This window comes from Rhinopithecus roxellana, chromosome 2, assembly GCF_007565055.1.
Source record: "Rhinopithecus roxellana isolate Shanxi Qingling chromosome 2, ASM756505v1, whole genome shotgun sequence".
In the NCBI taxonomy this organism is placed as follows: Eukaryota; Metazoa; Chordata; class Mammalia; order Primates; family Cercopithecidae; genus Rhinopithecus; species Rhinopithecus roxellana.
Genome location: NC_044550.1, coordinates 2,509,529 through 2,530,942, shown reverse-complemented (window position 1 = coordinate 2,530,942; position 21,414 = coordinate 2,509,529). Strand labels below are relative to the sequence as shown.

Below are 21,414 nucleotides of genomic sequence, written 5' to 3'. Positions count from 1 at the left end.
ACTGTCTCCCCATACTGCAGCTTCCCCAGGGCCCATGGAAACTCTCCACATCATTTGGCTGGTGTGTGTCTGCCCAAATGGATTTTACTTTGCTTACCTCTCAGACTGCAGAAGTATAGTCTGTTCCCCACCCTCCGCCAACTGCCATTGCAGACAGAGCCTTGGCAGGCACAGAAACAGCCAACCTCTCCCCTGCCAGCACCCTGCCCTTGTGCTAATACTGCACAGTGAACAGGAGATCCTCCCTCATACTGAATGACCACTCCATCTTCTGGGACACAGAGAAGACACCCAGACCTGTGCCCACCAGCACCCTACCACTAAGCCAACATCACCTCCAGTGTGACCATACACACAGTTGCCAACAGAGACCTCCTCACCACCAAGTTGTGTTGCCTTCACCACGGTGGTGAATGTCCGAAGGGAGGCAGGAACCATGGCACCTGCTGGCACTCTGCTGCAGCTGCCACTACTGTTGCTGCTAGCACATGAGAATGAGGACTGATCCTGCTGTTACTACACTAAAATATGCTTTGGCTGGCACCACCCATCAGAGTGTAGTGACCTATGGTCTGAAAGCACCTTCCCCCCACCACCGCCTCCTCCCACCTCAGTGCAGTGAATTCCAAACATCAAGGAGCCAAGAGAACAAAGTCGGGGGTTAATGCAAGCACCCAGAGTGAGAGCACATAGTGTAGGAGTTAGCGGCTGAGCACTGACCCCCTAAAATCTTCCAGAAACAAAGCCAGTCAGCTGAATCCACATAATATCACAATCAAACCCTCAAGGTCCTCAAATAGGATAAAAGAATTTTTAAAAACCCATGCAAATGTCAGCAATATCAAACACTGAAAGCAGATAAGCTCACAAAGATGAAATAGAATCAGTGCAAGAACCATGTCAACCTCAAAAGCCAGAAGGCCTTCTTCTTTCTTTTTTTTTTTTTTTATTTTTACCTCTAAATGATTGCATTACCTCTCCAGCAAAGGTTCTAAACCAGGGTAAGATGGCTAAAATTACAGAAATAGAATTCAGAATATGGATATGAATGAAGATCATTGAGCTACAAGAGTATGTTAAAATCCAGTACAAGGAAGCTAAAACTCCTGATAAATAATGCAGGTGCTGACAGACAAAATAGCCAGTATAGAAAACAATGTAACCAACATGACAGAGCTGAAAAACACACTACAGGAATTTCATAATGCAATCACAAATATCAATATCAGAATATACCAAGAAAAGGAAAGAATCTCATAAATTGAGGACTGGCTTTCTGAAATAAGGCAGTCAGACAAATATAGAGAAAAAAGAATGAAAATGAACAAACAAAACCTCTGAGAAATATGGCATCACATAAAGAGACCAAATTTATAACTCTTTGGTGTCCCTGAAAGATATCAGAAGTATAGAGCCAACGTGGAAAACATATATGGGAGTATTATCCATAAGAACTTCACCAACCTACCTAGAGAGGCCAACATCCAAATTCATAAAATGCAGAGAACCCCAATAACACATTTTAAAATATCATCATCCCCAATAGACATAATCATCATTCTCCAAGGTTGAAATGAAAGAAAAAAATGTTAAGGGGAGCTAGAGAGAGAGGCCAAGTCACCTACAAATGGAAGCCCATCAGGCTAACAGCAGACAACTCAGCAGAAACCTTACGAATCAAAAGACATTGGGGGCCTATATTCAATATTCTTAAAGAAAAGCATGCAAACCCAGAATTTCATACCTGGCCAAACTAAGCTTCATAAGAGGAGGAGAAATAAGATATTTTTCAGATAAGAAAATACTGAGGGAATTTGTTACCACCAGACCTGCCTTACAAGAGTTCCTGAAGGAAGCACTAAACATTGAAAGGAAAAACCATTAGCAGCCACTACAAAAACAAGCTAAATTACAGATCAGTGACACTATAAAGCAACCACATAAACAAGTAGCAAACTAAACAGTTAACATCATAACAGAATCAAATTCACAAATATCCATATTAACCTTGAATGTAAATGGGCTAAATTCCCCAATTAAAAGGCACCGAGTGGGAAGCTGGATAAGGAATCACAAGACTCATTGGTATGCTGTCTGAAAGAGACCCATCTCACATGCAATGACATAGGCTCAAAATAAAAGGATGCAGAAAAATCTATGAAATAAATGGAAAACAGATAAAAGTAGGGTTGCAATCCTAGTTTCAGCCAAAACAGACTTTAAACCAACAAATACCAAAAATAAAAAAGAAGGACAATACATAATGGTAAAGGGTTCAATACAACAATAAGATCTAACTATCCTGAATATACATGCACCCAACATTGGAGTACCCAGATTCAAAAGTCAAGTTCTTGGAGACCTTCAAAGAGACTTAGATCTCCAAACAATAATTGTGGGAGACTTTAATATTCCGCTGACAATAAAGACAGAAAATAAGCAAAGATCTTCAGGACACAAACTCAGCACTGGATCAAATGGATCTAATAGACATCTACAGAACTTTCCACCCCAAAAGAGCAGAATATACATGATTTTCATTGGCACATGGCACATACTGTAAAATTGATCACAAAATCAGTAGTAAGACATTCTTTAGCAAATACAAAATAATAGAAATCCTAAAAAACAGTCTCTTGAACCACAGTACAATCAAATTAGAAGTCAAAACTGAGAAATTCACTCAAAACCATGTAATTACATTAAAATTGAAAAAACTTGCTCCGGAATGACTTTTTGGTAAATAATAAAATTCGGGAAGAAATCAGAAAGTTCTTTGAAATAAATGAGAAAAAAGATACAATGTACCAGAATCCCTGGGACACAGCTAAGGCAGCGTTAAGAGGGAACACTACAGCACTAAATGCCCACATCAAAAAGTTAGAAAGATCTCAAGTGAACAACTTAACATCATAACTAAAAGAACTAGAAAATCAAGAGGAAACAAATCACAAAGCTAGCAGAAGACAAGAAATAACCAAAATCAAAAATCAAAGCTGAAGGACATGGGGACAAGAAAAACCCTTCAAAAAGATCCACAAATTCAGGAGCTGTTTTTTTTTTTTTTTTTTTTTTTTTTTTTTTTTTTGAAAAATTTAGTACAATATATATACCACTAGCTAGATTAATGAAGAAAAGAGATAATATTCTAATAAACAGAAACAACAAGGGGTCGGGCGCGGTGGCTCAAGCCTGTAATCCCAGCACTTTGGGAGGCCGAGGCGGGCGGATCACGAAGTCAGGAGATCGAGACCATCCTGGCTAACACTGTGAAACCCCGTCTCTACTAAAAAAAAAATACAAAAAACTAGCTGGGCGTGGTGGCAGGCGCCTGTAGTCCCAGTTACTCGGAGGCTGAGGCAGGAGAATGGCGGTAAACCCGGGAGGCGGAGCTTGCAGTGAGCTGAGATCTGGCCACTGCACTCCAGCCCGGGCGACAGAGCGAGACTCCGTCTCAAAAAAAAAAAAAAAAAAAAAAAAAAAGCAAGGAAGATACTACCACTGACCCCACAGACATAAAAAAAAATAGAAAATATTATTAATATCTCTGTGCACAAAAACTAGAAAATTTAGAAGAAATGGATAAATTCCTGGAGACATACACTCTCCCAATATTGAACATGGAAGAAATGGTATCCCTGAACAGACCAGTAGTAAACTCTGAAATTTAATCAATAACAAATAGCCTTCAAAACAATGAAAGCCCAGAAGCAGAAGGATTCACAGCTGAATTCCACTAGATGTACTGAAAGAGCCAGTATCTTTCTTCCTGAAACTATCCCAAATAACTGAGTAGGAGAGACTTCTCCCTAACTCATTCTGTTTAGCCAGCGTGATCCTGACACCAAAACCTGGCAGAGACACAACAACAAAAAACTTCAGGCCAATGTTTTTTATGAACATCAAGGCACAAATTCTCAACAAAATACTGGCAAACCCAATCCAACAGCACATCAAAATTCTTATCCACCATAATCAAGTAGGTCTCATTCCTGAGATGTAAGGTTAGTTCAACATGCACAAATAAATAAATGTGATTCATCACATAAACAGAACCAAAGACAAAACCCACATAATTATTTCAATAGATGCAGAAAAGGCATTCAATAAAACTCAACACTTTTTCATGTTAAAAACTCTTGATAAACTAGGTATTGAAGGAACATTCCTAAAAATAATAGGAGCCATCTATGACAAACCCACAGCCAACATCATACTGAATGGGCAAAAGCTGGAAGCATTCTCTTGAAAACCAGCATAAGACAAGGATGCCTTCTCTCACCACTTCTATTCAACATAGTATTGAAAGCTCTGGCCAGGATAATCAGGCAAGAGAAAGAAATAAAGGACATACAAATAGGAAGATAGGATGTCAAACTATCCCTGTTTGCAGAAAACATGATCCTATATCTAGAAAACCCACAATCTCAGCCCAAAAGCTCCTTAAGTTGATAAACAACTTCAGCAAAGTCTCAGGATGCAAAATCAATGTGCAGAAATCACTAACATTTCTTCCTTTTTTTTGTTTTTTTTCTTTTGAGACAGTTTTGCCCTTGTTGCCCATGCTGGAGTGCAATGGTATGATCTCAGCTCACTGCAACCTCTGCCTTCTGGTTTCAAGCAATTCTCCCACCTCAGCCTCCCAAGTAGCTGGGATTACAGGCATCTACCACCAAGCCTGGCTAATTTTTTGTATTTTTAGTAGAGACGGGGGTTTCACCATGTTGGCCAGGCTGGTCTCAAACTCCTGACCTTGTGATCAGCCTGCCCCAGCCTCTCAAAGTGCTGGGATTACAGGTGTGAGCCACTGCATCTGGTGAGAAATCAGTAACATTTCTATACACCAACAAAAGTCAAACTGTGAGCCAAATTAGGAATGCAATCCAATTTACAGTTGCCACACACAAAAAAATATACTTAGAAATACAGCTAACAAGGGAGGTGAAAGACCTCTACAAAGAGAACTACAAAACGCTTCTCAAAGAAATCACAGATGACACAAAAAAATGGGAAAACATTCCAACCTCATGGACAGGAATAATTAATATTATTAAAATAGCCATAGTGCCCAAAGTAATTTACTGATTCAATGCTATTCCTATCAATCTACCATTGACATTCTTCACAGAACCAGAAAATGCTATTTTAAAATTCAAAGGGAACAACAACAACAAAAAAGAAAGGCTGAATATCAAAGGCAATTGTAAGCAAAAAGAACAAAGCTGGAGGCATCAAGCTACCCAACTTCAAACTATGATACAGGTTATAGTAACCAAAACAGCATGGTACTGGTACAAAGCAGACACTTAGACCAATGGAACAAAACAGAGGACCCAGTAACAAGGCCACACAGCTACAACTATCTGATCTTCAACAATCCTGACAAAAACAAGTAATGGTGAAAGGATTCCTTATTCAATAAATGATGCTGGGGTAATTGGCTAGCCACATGAAGAAGACTGAAGCTGGACCTCTTCCTCACACCATATACAAAAGTCAACTCAAGATGGATTAAAGACTTAAATATAAAACTCAAAACTATAAAAGCTATGGAAGACAACTTAGGCAATACCATTCAGGACATAGGCACGGGCAAAGATTTCATTATGAAAACACCAAAAGCAATTACAACAAAAGCAAAAATGGACAAATGGCATCCTAATTAAACAAAAGAGCTTCTGCATAGTAAAAGAAAGTATCAACAGAGTAAACAGACAACCTACAGAATGAGAGAATATTTTTGCAAACTATGCATCTGATAAAGGTCTAATACCCAGCATTTGTAAGGAAGTAAAACAAATCTACAAGACAAAAACAACCCCATTAAAAAGTGTACAAAGGACATGAGCAGACACTTCTCAAAAAGAAGACATACATGCAGCCAACAATCATATCAAAAAAAGCTCAACATCACTGATCATTAGAGAAATGCAAATCAAAACCACAATGAGATACCGTCTCACAGAATGGTACATGCTATTAAGAAGTCAAAAATAACAGATTCTGGCAAAGTTGCGGAAGAAACAAAATGCATATACACTGTTGGTGGGAGTGTAAATTAGTTCAACCATTGTGGAAGACAGTGTGGTGATTTCTCAAAGACCTAAAAACAGAAATACCATTTGTACCAGCAATTCCATTCCTAGGTATATATTGCAATGAATATAAATCTATTATAAAGATACATGCACACATATGTTCATTACAGCACTATTCACAATGGCAAAGACACGGAATCAACATAAATACCCATCAATGGTAGACTGGATAGAAAAAATGTGGTACATAAACATGAAATACCATGCAGCGATACAAAAGAATAAGATTATGTCCTTTGCAGTAACATGGATGGAGGTCATTATCCTCAGCAAACTACTGCAGGAAAATAAAACCAAATACTGTATGTTCTCACTTATAAGTGGGGGCTAAATGATAAGAACCCATGGACACATAATGGGGAACAACACACACTGGGGCCTATTGCAGGCTGAAGAGTGGGAGGAGGGAAAGGATCAGGAAAAATAACTAATGAATACTAGACTTAATAACTGGGTGACAAAATAATCTGTACCACAAATGCCCATGACACAAGTTTACCTACATAACAAACCTGCACATGTGTTCTTAAACTTAAATAAAAGTTAAATTTAAAAAAGAAAAAAAAGTAAGAAATTATGTTTGAATATCACTATTAACTTACTTTCTTGGTAGAAAAAAGGTATTCAAAGACATCAAATACATCTCCATTACCTTCTAGAAGTATGTAACACAGTTTTTGTTTTGTTTTGTTTTTATTTTTTAAGTGTTGTCTTGACCCAGTTTTGAGGCTTGGTCAGAGTCCAGTTATTACCCCCTCTTCATCAGCTGAAACATCTGCACTCCAAACATTTCCCTTATCAGACCCTCACACTCCAGGTACCAGCCCTATCAGCACTCCCCTTTACTCCATCCACCAGGCCAAGTACCAGGCAACCAGGGACAGCCCCTATTACCCAGAACCCTTGAAAGTATCTAAATTAGTCTATCCACAGGAAATCTGTGCAACTAGGCATTCCCCACCTTGCCTGCCTAGCATAAGCTGCCACCCTCAGTTCCAGCTTGCTGCTACCCTGTCCCCAGGTGCAACCTATTGCATGGTCCTGCAGGGCAGCCTTCTTCCCTTTGAGCTATAAGTAACAAAGAGTTCAGCCTTTTATCTGTCTGAGTGTCCATGTACTCTGTCACACCATCAAAAAGAATCTTTAAATCTCACAGGACTCAGTGCTGACAAGGGCTTGGCTATAGGCAGTGAGCACCCTTCCGCCATCTTACTGGAAGAAAGAAGTTGAACCATCTCTGGGGCCCTGTACATTTCAGACACAGGGAAAGGACAGCATGAATAATATCAGGCAGTGCTTGGGAATACATATGCATTTTTTATATAAAAAAGAGAGAGTAAAGTCCTTCAGGTTTTATACTTTAATAAAGGAGAGTAAAAACTAGAGAGAAAAGACTTTCCTAATACTGGTAGATCCTAAAATACACATAGTACCCTCTTTTATGGGGTGCTGAATTGTGACAATGAAGAATACAAAAGTAAGTAACGCTTCAGAAATGTTTCATGGACTCGGGCATCAACACAAAATTTTTGAGAGGGAAAAAGCAGAGATGTCAACATTGTGTTGTGTAGGAATTACAGATAATATGACTCAAACACTGGTAACAGGGAGTCTGCGAAGTCAAAAAACTGAACTGCAAAAAGGCAGTGAACATTAGCTGAAGCTACAGATTATAGCTACACAACATAAACCAATATTATATAAGGGCATACCTCTGAGATACTGTGCGACTGGTTCAAGGTAACTGCAATACAGTAAATATCACAATAAACTGTGTTTTATTTTGATGAATTTTTGGGTTTCTCAGTGCATATAAAACTTAGATTTAGCCTATATTTTAGTCTATTAAGTGTTCAATAGTATTACATCTTATAAAAATTATGCATCTTTTTTTTTTTTTGAGACGGAGTCCTACACTGCCGCCCAGATTGGAGTGCAGTGGCGCGATCTCGCCTCACTGCAAGCTCCACCTCCCAGGTTCAGGCCATTCTTCTGCCTTAGCCTCCCCAGTAACTGGGACTACAGGAACCCGCCACCACGCCCTGCTAATTTTTTGTATTTTTAGTAGAGACGGGGTTTCACTGTGTTAGCCAGAATGGTCTCGATCTCTTGACCTTGTGATTCGCCCACCTCGGCCTCCTGAAGTGCTGGGATTACAGGTGTGAGCCACCGTGCCAGGCCAAAAGTATGTATCTTTACTTAAAAATATGTCATTAAAAATAATAATCATCTGAACCTTCAGAGAGTTGTACTCTTTCTGTTGGTGGAGGGTCTTGCCTCAATGTTGATGGCTGCTGACTGATCAGGGCAATGGTTATTGAAGGCTGGGTTGCCTGTGGCAATTTCTTAGAGTAAGAGAATGAAGTTTACCACTTCGGTTGACTCTTCTTTTCACAAAAGATTACTCTGCAGCATGCAATGTTGTTTGATGGCATTTTACCCACTGCTATGGTTTAGCTGTGTCTCCACCCAAATCTCATCTTGAATTGTAGTTCCCATAATCCCCACATGTCATGGGAAGGACCCAATGGGAGGTAACTGAATCATGGGGACAGTTTTGCCCCATGGTATCCTCATGATAGTAAGTCCTCATGAGATTTCATGGTTTTATAAGGGGCTTCCCCTTCACTCAACACTCCTTCTCTCTCCTGCTGCCCTGTGAAGAGGTGCCTTCTGCCATGATTGTCAGTTCCCTAAGTCCCCCACAGCAATGCAGAACTGTGGATCAATTAAATCTCTTTTTTTTATAAATTACTCAATCTTGAGTATTTCTTCATAGCAGCATGAGAGCAGACTAATACAGTACATTTGTACTGCAGAGAGTGGGGTGCTGCTATAAAGATACCTGAAAATGTGGAAGTGACTTTGGAACTGGGTAACAGGCAGAGGTCAGAACAGTTTAGAGGCCTCAGAAGAAGACAGGAAAATGTGGTAAAGTTTGGAATTTCCTAGAGACTTGGAGGGCTCAGAAGACAGGAAGATGTGGGAAAGTTTGAGACTTCCTAGAGACCTGTTGAATGACTTCGACCGAAATGCGGATAGTGACATGGACAATGAAGTGTAGGCTGAGGTGGTCTCAGATGGAGATGAGAAACTTGTTGGGAAGTTCCAGTCTGTTGCCTCATAGCAAAAAAAACCAAAAAAACAAAAAACAAAAAACAGATACATAGACCAAGTCAGAGAAAGCTTTCTGGGGGGAAAAATGTATCCAGAATCCCAATGGTCAGAAGGAATTAGTAAATGATAAAAGAAAGCCAAGTATTTTCTAAGCAAACGTAGGATCATTAAAATTCCTGGAGGCAAGAGTTTGGGGAACAAGTATTTTAGTATACTGGTGTGGAGAGGTATACATTGGCAAAGAGAAACAAAAAGGAACCAAATCATAGTCATTTATTTCATAACAATAAATTATGTTTTATTCAGAAAGCTATGGCATATCAATAATAAATTTTAATAATGGAAAATTATAATCATATTTAAATTTATGCAGTTTACTCTGGGTACAGTGTAAAGTACTCCTGCAGTAGTTTGCTGAGGATAATATAAAGAAAAGGCTGCATAGGACCACGACTAAAGACTGTTAAAAGGTTATTTTAATAATTCACACAGGAAATAATTAAGATTTAAACTACAATGGGCTATGGAGGTGAATTCAAAAGCTACTTAGAAGATGGACTTTACAAATATGGGTAGAGTAGAGAGGGGCAAATGAGAAGGGAGAGTCAAGAATAACTTTATGTTTTGGCATGTATACTAGTGGAATAGAAGTACTGCTTGCTCCTGTGGAGAGAAAATAAAATTTCAGGTGAAATTTTAAGATAAAAAATATGAGTTCAATTGAAATGTTCCTTAGAAAATCCAGCTGAAGAAATATAGTAGGTATATTTTCACGCTGCTGATAAAGACATACCCAAGACTAGGAAGTAAAAGAAGTTTAATGGACTTACAGTTCCACATGGCTGGGAAGGCCTTATAATCACGGTGGAAGGCAAGGAGGAGCAAGTCATGTCCTTACATGAATGGCAGCAGACAAAAAGAAAGAGCTTGTGCAGGGAAATTCCCATTTTTAAAACCATCAGATCTCATGAGACTTATTCACCATCACAAGAATAGCACAGGAAAGACATGCCCCCATGATTCAATTACCTCTGACTGAGTTCTTCCAAAGACATGTGGGAATTGTGGGAGTTAAAATTCAAGATGAGATTTGGGTGGGGACACAGCCAAACCATATCAGTAGGCATTGGCTATGTGGGTATGAGCTCAAAAGAGAAATATCTGATCAGAAAACAGAGATTTGAGAATCACTAGGATATTCATGTAGTAGAAAATAAATAGTTGAAAGACAAAAAGAAGTGATTGTGAAGAAAAAATGAAAGCAAACAAAAAAGAAAAATTATGGTGTCACAGTAGCTTAGGGAGCAAATAAACTTAAGAAAGAGAGTGAGATCAACGATGTTAGATGTAACAGAGAGGAAGTAAAGTAAGACTGAAGAGTTTTCACCGGGTTTATTAAAAAAGTAAGTCACTGTTGACGTTATCAAAGCTGCTCTGGATGGTGTTTTGGAAACAATTCAGATTACAGAGAGTTCAGAAATAAACTGAAAGTAAAAAGTAGTGAGCTACCAACTACATAATTATCAGAAGGCAAGCTTCTTTCAATAAACTTGTGAACAGAATAGTCATTAACAGGATTGAGATGGGTGTGGGTGTGTGTGTGTGTGTGTGTGTGTTAGATAGAAAAGCTTAAGCAAGTTTAAACACTGATGAAAATGATCTAGTGATTTAAAAATACCAGGAAAAGAGGAATGCCTGAGGGAAGAAAATCTTTCGGGTGTTAAGAAAGAATGAGATTCAGTACATAACTAGGCAGAGAAGTATCTGTGAAGCAAAGAAATAGACTAATCTTTTATTGACAGCTAGTCAGTGATAAAGGATACCCTTTCAAATGAACTTTAACTATGTAATTGATTGTTAATGGTTGAATTGTTTCTCCTCAGCCCCCTGTCCAATTCCTATGTTGAAGTCCTGATTCCTGGTAACTCAGGATATATTATTTGGAAATAAGGTCTTTGCAGACATAATTAGTTAAAAAGAGAAAATACTAGAGGGAAGTGAGCCTTTTTATAGTGACTAGTTTCCCTACAAAACAGGGGAATTTGGACACAAAGGACACCTATGGGGAACCACCATGTGAAGATTGGAGTTATGCCATCACAAACCAAGAAACTACTGGATACCAGGCTTTAGGTCCAGAACAGATCCTTCCCTAGCACCTTTAATGGGTGCTTGGTCCTACCAACACCTTAATCTCAGAATTCTAGCCTCTAGAACTGTGACAATAGATTTCCATTGTCTAAGCCGCTCAGTTTGTTTGAAGTACTTTTTCATGGCAGCCATAGGAAACTAATACATAGACACACCCATAATTTTCAATGGCTACACTTTATAGATCATATATAAGTAATTGAGTTGATATCTGATTTTTCAATAATTGATAAATGAACAAAGAAAAAGAAGAATGGATGGAAAAAAAACAGAGTACATAACCCATGATCATTTTCTACCTTAGTCTCTCACCTTTAAAGTTCTCCAAGTGCTTATACTTCTTTCTAACATAGGGTAATATTAGAAATTGATGGGCTTACCAGCATTTCTAATATAATAGCAATGGGTTTTTTATTTAAGTTATAAAAATAAAGTACCCTTATCTATGCATATTTAGTCGCAGCTTGATTCATGAGCAGCTGCCTACTTAAGTCAGTGTATGTAGCAGTAGTTTCATCTTCATACTATACTCATCTAATCATTCAAATAAACTGCAAAACTTACTGTCGTGGACCCTACTTCTTGCAACAGTTGAGCAGCCACCAACCACATTTAGGAAGCTTCACCACTTTCTAGTCAAAATATCTAGACAATGCCAGTTAAAATGTCGGTCAAAATGTCTAGACAATCTCATCAAGGTCAAGATCACTTTGATTTCAAATCAGTATATGATGAAGTTTATGGAGACATAAAATTGTTCAAATTCCTTTTCACACATAATCAAGTTGTAAGAGAAGTATCACCTCCAGACATGGGAAAAAAAATTGAATAAATCCCCTGCTACACATAGTCCATCTCCATTCCATCTGTGCCTTATTAATTAAAAGAAAACATCTCTGAAGACTGAAAACTAGAGGCCACACGACAGATACCCAGCATTGTAATGTCTAAATGTTGAAAGCAACCTAAGTAAACAACAATTAAAAAACTGTTATTCAATGATAGTAAATGTATTCACTGAAAATTATGCATTTAAGAAAATGGTCACAAAGTTGTAGCGTTATGATTGAATATATATTGGTTTTCATCCACAGTTCCTGGCTCATACCTCCATGGCCTTTGTTACAGTCTTTTGTTATAATGGGTGCCTTAGATCTCAGGGAAAGGCCTCAGGAAATAGAATCTCTCTGGTTTCTTTCTTGGGTCAGGACTCTAACCTTCCCCTGCTTTTCTAATTGTGTTAAGTCCTTCCCCTGAGAGGGTCCCACTTCATATCCTGGAGGAAGGAATGCTTCCATAAAAATCCAAGAGAACTAAGTTCGAAGAGATTTAGAATATCTGAATGAAGGTGTAAAGTTCCCAGAAGGTGGCGTGCCCAGGGTGGGCAAGGAAGCTCTATGTCCCTTCCCCCATACCTCACCCTATAGTCACTTCATCTGCATCCTTTGGAATATTCTTTATAATAAACTGGTAAATGTAAGTTAGTGATTCCCTTAGTTCTGTGAGCCACTCCAGAAAGTTAATCCAACACAAAGAGGGGGTTATAGAAACCTCAGCTTGAAGCCGGTCACTGAGATGTTCACAGGGCCAGACTTGCAACTGATGTCTGAAGAGGACTCTTGGGGAGTGAGCCCCCAACCTGTTGGATCTGACAGTATCTTCAGGCAGATAGCATAAGAATTGCATTGGAGGACACCCAGTTTGTGTCTGCTGCTTGGTGTGGGGAACCCCCCACCACACAGACACACTGGGTCACAGTTGTCTTCATTGTTGATTGCTGTGGTGTGAGAGTATAGGAAAAACAGAGAGATTTTCTATACACAAAAGTCTGTGTGGTAAATGGAAAAAACACTTCATTTGTAAATGGAATTGTAAATGAAAACCCTGAAAATATGCAAAATTAAGACAATTATTTTGCTAGAGTTTTTTATGTGTGATTTATTTTTTTTAATTTCTAAACTCTGAGTAATATGCGTACAATATTAAAGGCTCTATGCATTAGAAAAAATACGTTATATGGGAAATAATATATTTATTAAATAAAATATTTATTAAGAGATATTTAACCTATTGAAACCATGTTATAGTTTCTGAGTAATATTGTGTTCCAAAGAAAATAATCAGACCAAAAAATAAAATTCACAACTGAAGATCTTCATTTGTATATCTTGAACATCATTATTAGAACATATAGTTCACCACAGTAGTTTTTAATATTGCCCTTTTCTCCTCTATCAGTTTCCCTGAATCACTTCAGTTACTCTTCCACGTGCCCTACAGAACATTGCTTAGGAACCATCGTCCTTCTATCTGCCCAGCTTTCCTTTTGATTCAGCATTAGGAAAGCCCTTGAGAAAGTAACTGACAAAGAAGAATCCCCCTCAGCTCCATTCAGACTGTAGGGAGGAAAAGAATTGAAGTTGACAAGACCAGAAATTTGTTTTAGAGAATAGGGAGAAGGTAAGGTTTGGAAACAATTTTACATAAGTACCTCTCAGCTCCACAAAATGCAAACTATATGAATATTTGCTACATAACAAACGTTGATGAAAAAGCCTAAATAATAAGCAATTGCAGAAAAAAATGGCATTTGTTAATCCTTTGGATATTAATAACAATTTACAAGTAGAAAAGCAATACACATTTTGTTCATTAAGTTAAAAAATACAGCCACTGTTCAAACAGATGCTACTGTAAATCTACTAAAATGTTAACATTGTAAAAAAAAGTGACAGCTTATGAAAACATACAAATTAAACATATAGTTTTAAATGACATTGGATCAAGATTTATTTAGAAACTAACATTTCATAAAGGTGAATGGCACCTTATTTCTGTCAATAATTGTCAAGTTATTTTGCTTGAACAAAGAAACTGTATTTTTCAGAACTTGTCACACTTAGAGATTTGTACTTTAATGGTATTATATTATCTTGAAAGTAGTAGACCTTTCTATTCACTTTATGAATGTAAATATGATTCTTGTTCTTCCATTGCCACTTGAACTTTTTCCAGCTGCACAACATCTAGCATCTTAAAAAGAGAGCCAGTCAAGTCACAGGATTACAACATAATAACAAGAAAACTATATACAGTTGACCCTTAATGTACAGGTTTGGGCTGGGCATGGTGGCTTATGCCTGTAATCCTAGCGCTTTGGGAAGTTAAGGAGGGTGGATTGCTTGAGCCCAGGAGTTCCAGATCAGCCTGGACAACATGGTGAAACCCCATCTCCATAAAAAAATACAAAAATTAGCTGGGCATGGTGGTGCATTCCTACAGTCCCAGATACTTAGGGAGGCTGAGGTGGGAGGATCCCTTGAGCCCTGGAGGCAGAGGTTGCAGTGAGCCGATATCATGCCACTGCACTCCAGCTTGAGTGAGAGAGCGAGACTCCATCTCAAAAATAATAATATACAGATTTGAACTGTGTGGATCCACTTATAAGTGAATATTCTTCTGCCTCTGCCACCCCTGAGAAAGCAAGACCAACCCTTCATCTTCCTGTTCCTCCTCAATCCACTCAATGTGAAGAGGATGAAGATAAAAATGTTTATGATAATCTACTTCCACTTAATGAATAATATATATTTTCTCTTCCTTATGATTTTCTCAAAAACATTTTCTTTTCTCTAGCTTACTCCAAAAATACAGTATATAATACATAAACAAAATACAAGTTAATCAACAGTGTTATGTTATCAGTAAGACTTCTAGTCAATAGTAGACTGTTAGTAGTCAAGGTTGAGGAGGATCAAAAGTTATACATGTATTTTCAACTGCATGGAGGTTGGTGCCTCCCCATCCCTTGTTCAAGGGTAACATGCAGTGAAATATATGGATACTGAGGTATATGCATAACATCTAGATAGGTAGTTTTCAGTAGGTGTGGAAGTAGACTTTTTCTAAATCATCTGGGAAGCATTTCAAAGATTTATAGTCCCCTCCCACTCCTTCTCATTCCACAGCTCCAGGCTTATCAAAACCAATTAGAGATGTGAATTAGAACACATCATTTTCAGCCTTGTAACCTCACTTTCGGAACACAGTTATAGAAAATCAGTTGAATAAAGGAATGATTACCAAAATATATAAAATCAGCATATGCATTGATGATAAATGGTATGCTGTTTATTATTATAATCACAGTGTGCTATAAATTGTCGCATATAGAGAACACTTTCCATCATTCAGGATGATGGGGAAAATACAGGTTTTTCAAGAATTATTCAGCTAGTCATGTGCATATGAAATGAGGAGCAGTATGGGGAAGGTTGAGCACTTGTTCACTCAGAATGCTACTATATAAGGGAAGTCTTCTAATTTGGAGTAACTTTTAGCTTATTTACTCTCTCCTATTTATCTCAGTCTTTAAACTGGCTTAATATTTTACCTTTCAATAAATAAATGTAATGACAACCAATAGCAACAAAAATTCTGTGATTCTGACTACTGTTTTCTGACTCTCATTCTTGTATTAATGATTTTTTTTTCTTTTTTCTTTTCTAAGTTGCAGCGTGTGCTTTCCAGCTCTCTCAGCTATAATTCACTTATTATACTGAAGTCCTGTTGATGTGGTGGTAAAAAGTTGGGGAGGGAAAACGTTCTATAATCTTACAATTACAGTTGGTCTTAAGTGGACCTGTATCCCTGGGCTGTGTCCTTCACAAGTCTTTCTTAGTGTATTAAATTGGCACATATTATAAAATTAACCATCACAGTTTTATTTCTCCTATATAATGTGGACAGAATGGTTAGAGAGGCCTGTAATTGAGTAAGTACTCCTTCTCCTTGGTGAGATAAATATTTGACTGGTAAAGTTTTTTTCTCCTTGCAAGAGGCTTATGTATAGAGAATGCTCTAGGCATACTTCAGATGTTTACTTTCCCCCACCCTTGACAAAGACAAAGGGTGATTTTTCTTAGTTCCTTACTATGAGAACCTGATGGGATCACAAGAGGTGAGAGTCATCAAAGTGTGCGGGATTCCCTAAGAATGAGGTCCCCAGGATCTTCTTTTCTTTTTTCTTTTTTTCTTATTATACTTTAAGTTCTAGGGTGCATGTGCACAACATGCAGGTTTGTTACATACATATACATATGCCATGTTGGTGTGCTGCACTCATTAACACGTCATTTACATTAGGTATATCTCCTAACGCTATCCCTCCCCCCCTCCCCCCTCCCCCCTCCCCCCTCTCCCCTCCCCGTTCTCCGCAATAGGCCCCGGTGTGTGGTGTGTGATGTTCCCCTTTCTGTGTCCAAGTGATCTCATTGCTCAATTCCCACCTATGAGTGAGAACATGCAGTGTTTAGTTTTCTGTTCTTGTGATAGTTTGCTAAGAATAGGATTTTCTTACTCTCAAGCTAGTCCACACTCAGCCTTCAGTCAGATATTCATCAGAATTACCATTTAAGTGTCCCTACCAGTTTATGGTTTCAGTGACTTCTGCTGCAGTTAAACGGATCTTAGCTGCTTTTCTCTATAATTGCCTGCCTTTCCAGATTTGGGAGTAGCAGTTAGTTTTATGTCCTAATTTCTCTGATGAGCCCAAGGAATATTGTTGACTTTCAGTTTGTTCAACTTTTTCTTATTTTAAGGAATAAATAAGCTTGGAAGGAGTAATGCCTTCCAAGCTTTTTAGCTGTTAGAGAAGAAACCAGAAATCCCCCAGCCTGGCCAACATGGTGAAACCCCATCACTACTAAAAATACAAAAATTAGCCAAGCATGGTGGCCTATGCCTGTAATCCTAGCTACTTGGGAGGCTGACGGCAAGAGAACTGCTTGAACCCAGAAGGCCGAGGTTAGTGTCGCAGTGAGCTGAAATTGCACCACTGCACTCCAGCCTGGGTGGCAGAGCTAGACTCTATCTCAAAACGCACTTTGGGAGGCCGAGGCCGGCGGATCACAAGGTCGGGAGATCGAGACCATCCTGGCTAACATGGTGAAACCTCGTTTCTACTAAAAATAGAAAAATTAGCCGGGTGTGATGGCCAGCCCCTGTAGTCCCAGCTACTCGGGAGGCTGAGGCAGGAGAATGGTGTGAACCCGGGAGGCAGAGCTTGCAGTGAGCCGAGATGGCGCCACTGCACTCCAGCCTGGGTGACAGAGCCAGACTCTCTCTCTCGAAAAAAAAAAAAAAGAATAAAGAAAAAAAAAAAAAAAATCCCTGCCCTTCACTTCTCACCACCTCCCAACATTCCATATCCAGCTGACAAACAATCCCCTTTTTCACTCAAAATTCTTTTAATTCGTTCACTTCCTTCAATTCCCATTGCCACTGCCTTTTTATCTGGTTAGAAATATTCGTAACTGCTTTCCCTGCCTTTGTTTCAACACTCACTAAAAGAGCCTTAATAGAGTTATTTTTATATATTTCTTAACTTCCCTATTAAGGATAAGCTCTTTGCAGATAGAAGTCATATTTTGTCATTGTACATCTCAAATCATCTAGTCCAATAACATTCACAGAGAAGGAGTTCAATAAATATCAATTGAATGAATGAATGTGTGAGTGATCTTCTAATTAGGCTGAAATTTGAAGTTAAAATTGATTTTTATTTCTTTAGATTAGCCTACAAATTCCTTAAGGAAAAATATTTTTTGCCCACAAATATATTCCATCTTTGACCCAAGAAGACGCCTCCTGGTGGTATTCTAATTAACTATTCAGTGAAGGCAGAACAGGAAATATGCAATATAATCAAAACTCTGGATTTTTTCTTATCCTGGACAATTAATCCTTGAATACTCAAGAAAGTGTTTATCTGGAAATAATTTTACTGCCTTTCACAGTACTAAATCTATTTAGCAAAATATAATAGAAATTTTCTTCATATTTGTTCCTATATCTGGCATTTAACACACTGCTTTCATATTCAACAGTCTTTTCAATACGATTTTATCTTTTTTTGTAAAGTACATCACAATCATTACTGTCTTTCATAAATACACTGATATGGAAAATAGAAATAGAAAAGATACGTGACTTGCTCAAGGCAAATGTAAAAGTTATCAAAAAAGCTAAAATAAAAGGTAATATTTCAGTAACAAAAGACAGGATTTCATACTTACAAACAACAGCTATAGAAAACTGGGAAAATTGCATAAATTTTTATTGTCCCTAATATCTAAAGCCAAGATTGCTTAATAAACATAAAGCTATTTTCAAGAGAAGACAGAAAACAAAGTATTAAAAAAAAACCTTATTGTTTTGAATCTTACAAGGAAAGTCACAACAATTTAACTCATTTATATATTTCACATTTTATCAAAAAAAAGTTTTCCAAGTTTAACATCTAATCAAATAATAGAAGATTGCACAATCAGTTCCATGGGCTTTATGTCCATCATTTCATTAAATTAGATTTTTAAAGACACGCTATCAGTTAGGTAGTATTAGGAGATTTTATGGGACAGTGGCTCAAAGCCCCAGTAACCAGGATTCCATAGATACAGTACAAAAGAGGTTTGCACATTCACATTTGATAAATCACTATTATTCTTTGAGCTCAGCACAGTATCTGTTTCTGTAGAGAATAAAAGTGCTATGGGGCATACTCTTTCTATTCTGGATTCTGAGTGATATAGTTTGGATATTTGTCTCTGCTCAAATCTCATGTCGAATTGTGATCCCTAATGCTGGAGGTAGAGCCTAGAGGGAGGTGTTTGGATCATGAGGGTGGATCCCACATGGCTTGGTGCTGTCTTCCTGATATTGAGTTCTTGTGAGATCTGGTCATTTAAAACTGTGTGGCACCTCTCAGCCACTCTCTCTTGTTCTTGTTTCTGTTCTCACCATACAATGAGGCTGCTTTCCCTTTGCCTTCCGCCATGATTGGAAGCCTCCTGAGGCTCCCCAGAAGCACATGCTACTATGTTTCCTGTACAGTCTGTAGAACTGTGAGCCAATTATATCTCTTTTCTTATAAATCACATAGTCTCAGGTATTTCTTTATAGCAATGCAAGAACAGCCTAATACAATGAGAGTTTCTGGTCTCTAAAGACCACACATATATAGAAATGTTGATACTTCAGTCAATTTACTTTACCCTTATAAAATATTTTAATAAAGTAACAAAGGAGTATTCTTGGAGTAAGGAGGTTTCCTGCCCATTTGTCTTGCCTACAGACAAGTTCATTATTATTTTAAGAGAATCATTTGAATGAATATAATGACATAGAAGAGCCTGCCCTTTGCCTACTTCTTTTCCTTTCAGACTACAGAACTGGATGGAAAAAGTCTTTACTCTTTCCTTTCATCTTCAACTTTTGAATAAGTCATCATGGATAATCTAGGCCTCTTGAACACCAATCTTCAATTGATGTTAGTCAGGTTTTCAGAATTCCCTAGAGTATGTGGTCTGTAAAAACAATAAAAATAAATAACAGTCCTTATACTTCTACCAACTCAGCATTTTGCTTGAATTATTTTGCAGATCTTCAGTGAACCTTAAATGTTCTTAGAGATAATTTAGATGGGAAACGTAAAAGGACACTGATATTTAGACTTACTTTTTTAGGATTCCGGTCTATCTCCTTTTTGGAAAATGAGAGCACACAAGTTAAAGATCAAACTTGTCCCCACTGAGAAGTAAATAAGTTAGGCTTCCCTACTCTAACAGACGATTATCCTAACTGCATAAGAGGAACTCAGGGAGGATCAAGTCCTGAGGGCATCTACATCAGTGAGGGTTCTTTTGACAGTAAATAAAAAGATATCTACTTATAAGTGGCTGAAAAAAGAAACTATACGTATTATCTTATATAACAAGATGAATAGAGGTAAGTGGTTCCAGGCTCGGTTAATTCAGCAGCACAAGAATATCATCAAAGGCCCACATATTATATATCTTATTTTCACCCATCTGCAAAGGATTGGCATTGGTTTTCAGATTTGATTCCTCAGAGTTGTTGGAAGGCAAATACAGATCAAAAAAGCATGTTCTCAGTCAACTATATTTAATAAGGGGAAAGACATTTTCTCCTTACAAGTATCCTTTTCATCCAGTTTATTCCTCTGGTCCATTGGCCAGGATTGGGTCACATGTCCAAGCCCTAGCTTCAAAAAAAAAAATCAGGTATTTTTCACCTCGTGGGCTCAGTGTCAAGGAAGAATGTCTGTGTGGGGAGAGGATCACCAAAGTGACTACTACAGTATCTGAAATTGTAAGGATACGTGCATAACCCTTGAGGAAATTCTGGTGTGAGCTTGAACTCATAACACCCATTACTTTAACTTTTATTCAGTAAAGAATTTAGGAATAAGTGAATGTTAAATGCTAGCCACTGGGCAAAGAAAGAGCTGAGAATGCAGCCGCACATAAAATAGTGCTAGGGACAGATTCAAATTGCACAAGAGGCAGATTTTTGTTTTGTTTTGTTTTACGTATCATGAGTGTTATGTAAGAGAATTACTAGATTCTAGGAAAACCTAGCCCAGTCTTTTTTGAAGAAGTAATGTATACCTTGAGATCAGAAGTATGAGTAAGATTTTACCACGGAAAAAGAGGAAGAAAACACCTGAATGTGTAAAAGAGAACACAGAAATTTCAAAGAAATAAAAGATATTTAGTGTAGATGAAATACCAAAGCACAATTGGATTGAATGGCACTTGAAATACTGGAAAACAAGTTACATCATTTGTGCTTCTTAGACTTTATCTTAAGAATACAGAGACTGAATGAAGCAGTAAAGGGTATTTAACAGAGACATGACATAATATTTGCAAAAATCTGAAGGAAGGTCCATTGAAGGAAATAATATGAGCAGTTAAGGTTGTAAGAGAGGAAGTGAGAATACCAACTACGAGGCTATTACAATATTAGAAGAAGGAGATAAAGTATATTTAACTAGGATGACAGTAGTGGCCCTGAATTATAGATTTTGTCCTAAGTACTCTGGGAAAATGCTCAAATACTGTCTGAAGTAATTTTTACAAGTTACTAATACATCTGACTTTGAAACACATCATAGTAATTCAATATGATTGAGAGTTAATAGTTTTGTTTTTTTTTTTAAGTCAACTAACAATCTCTATCCCTT

The 21,414-nt window shown here is 37.8% G+C and overlaps 1 protein-coding gene across 3 annotated transcripts in view; it reads right to left on the bottom strand.

Moving 5' to 3' along the window:
- The window catches only part of CCSER1 (coiled-coil serine rich protein 1), a 1,539,837-nt gene that overhangs the window by 818,801 nt on the left and 699,622 nt on the right, over positions 1-21,414 (bottom strand). The window contains exon 8 of one of the 3 annotated variants that reach the window (XM_030921416.1): positions 18,187-19,732. The exons of the other annotated variants lie outside the window; for them this stretch is intronic. Within the exon in view, the coding sequence (XP_030777276.1) occupies positions 19,709-19,732 (24 nt within the window). The 3' untranslated portion in view covers positions 18,187-19,708. Of the gene's footprint in view, positions 1-18,186; positions 19,733-21,414 lie in introns of those variants that run through there. 3 annotated transcript variants of the gene reach the window in all.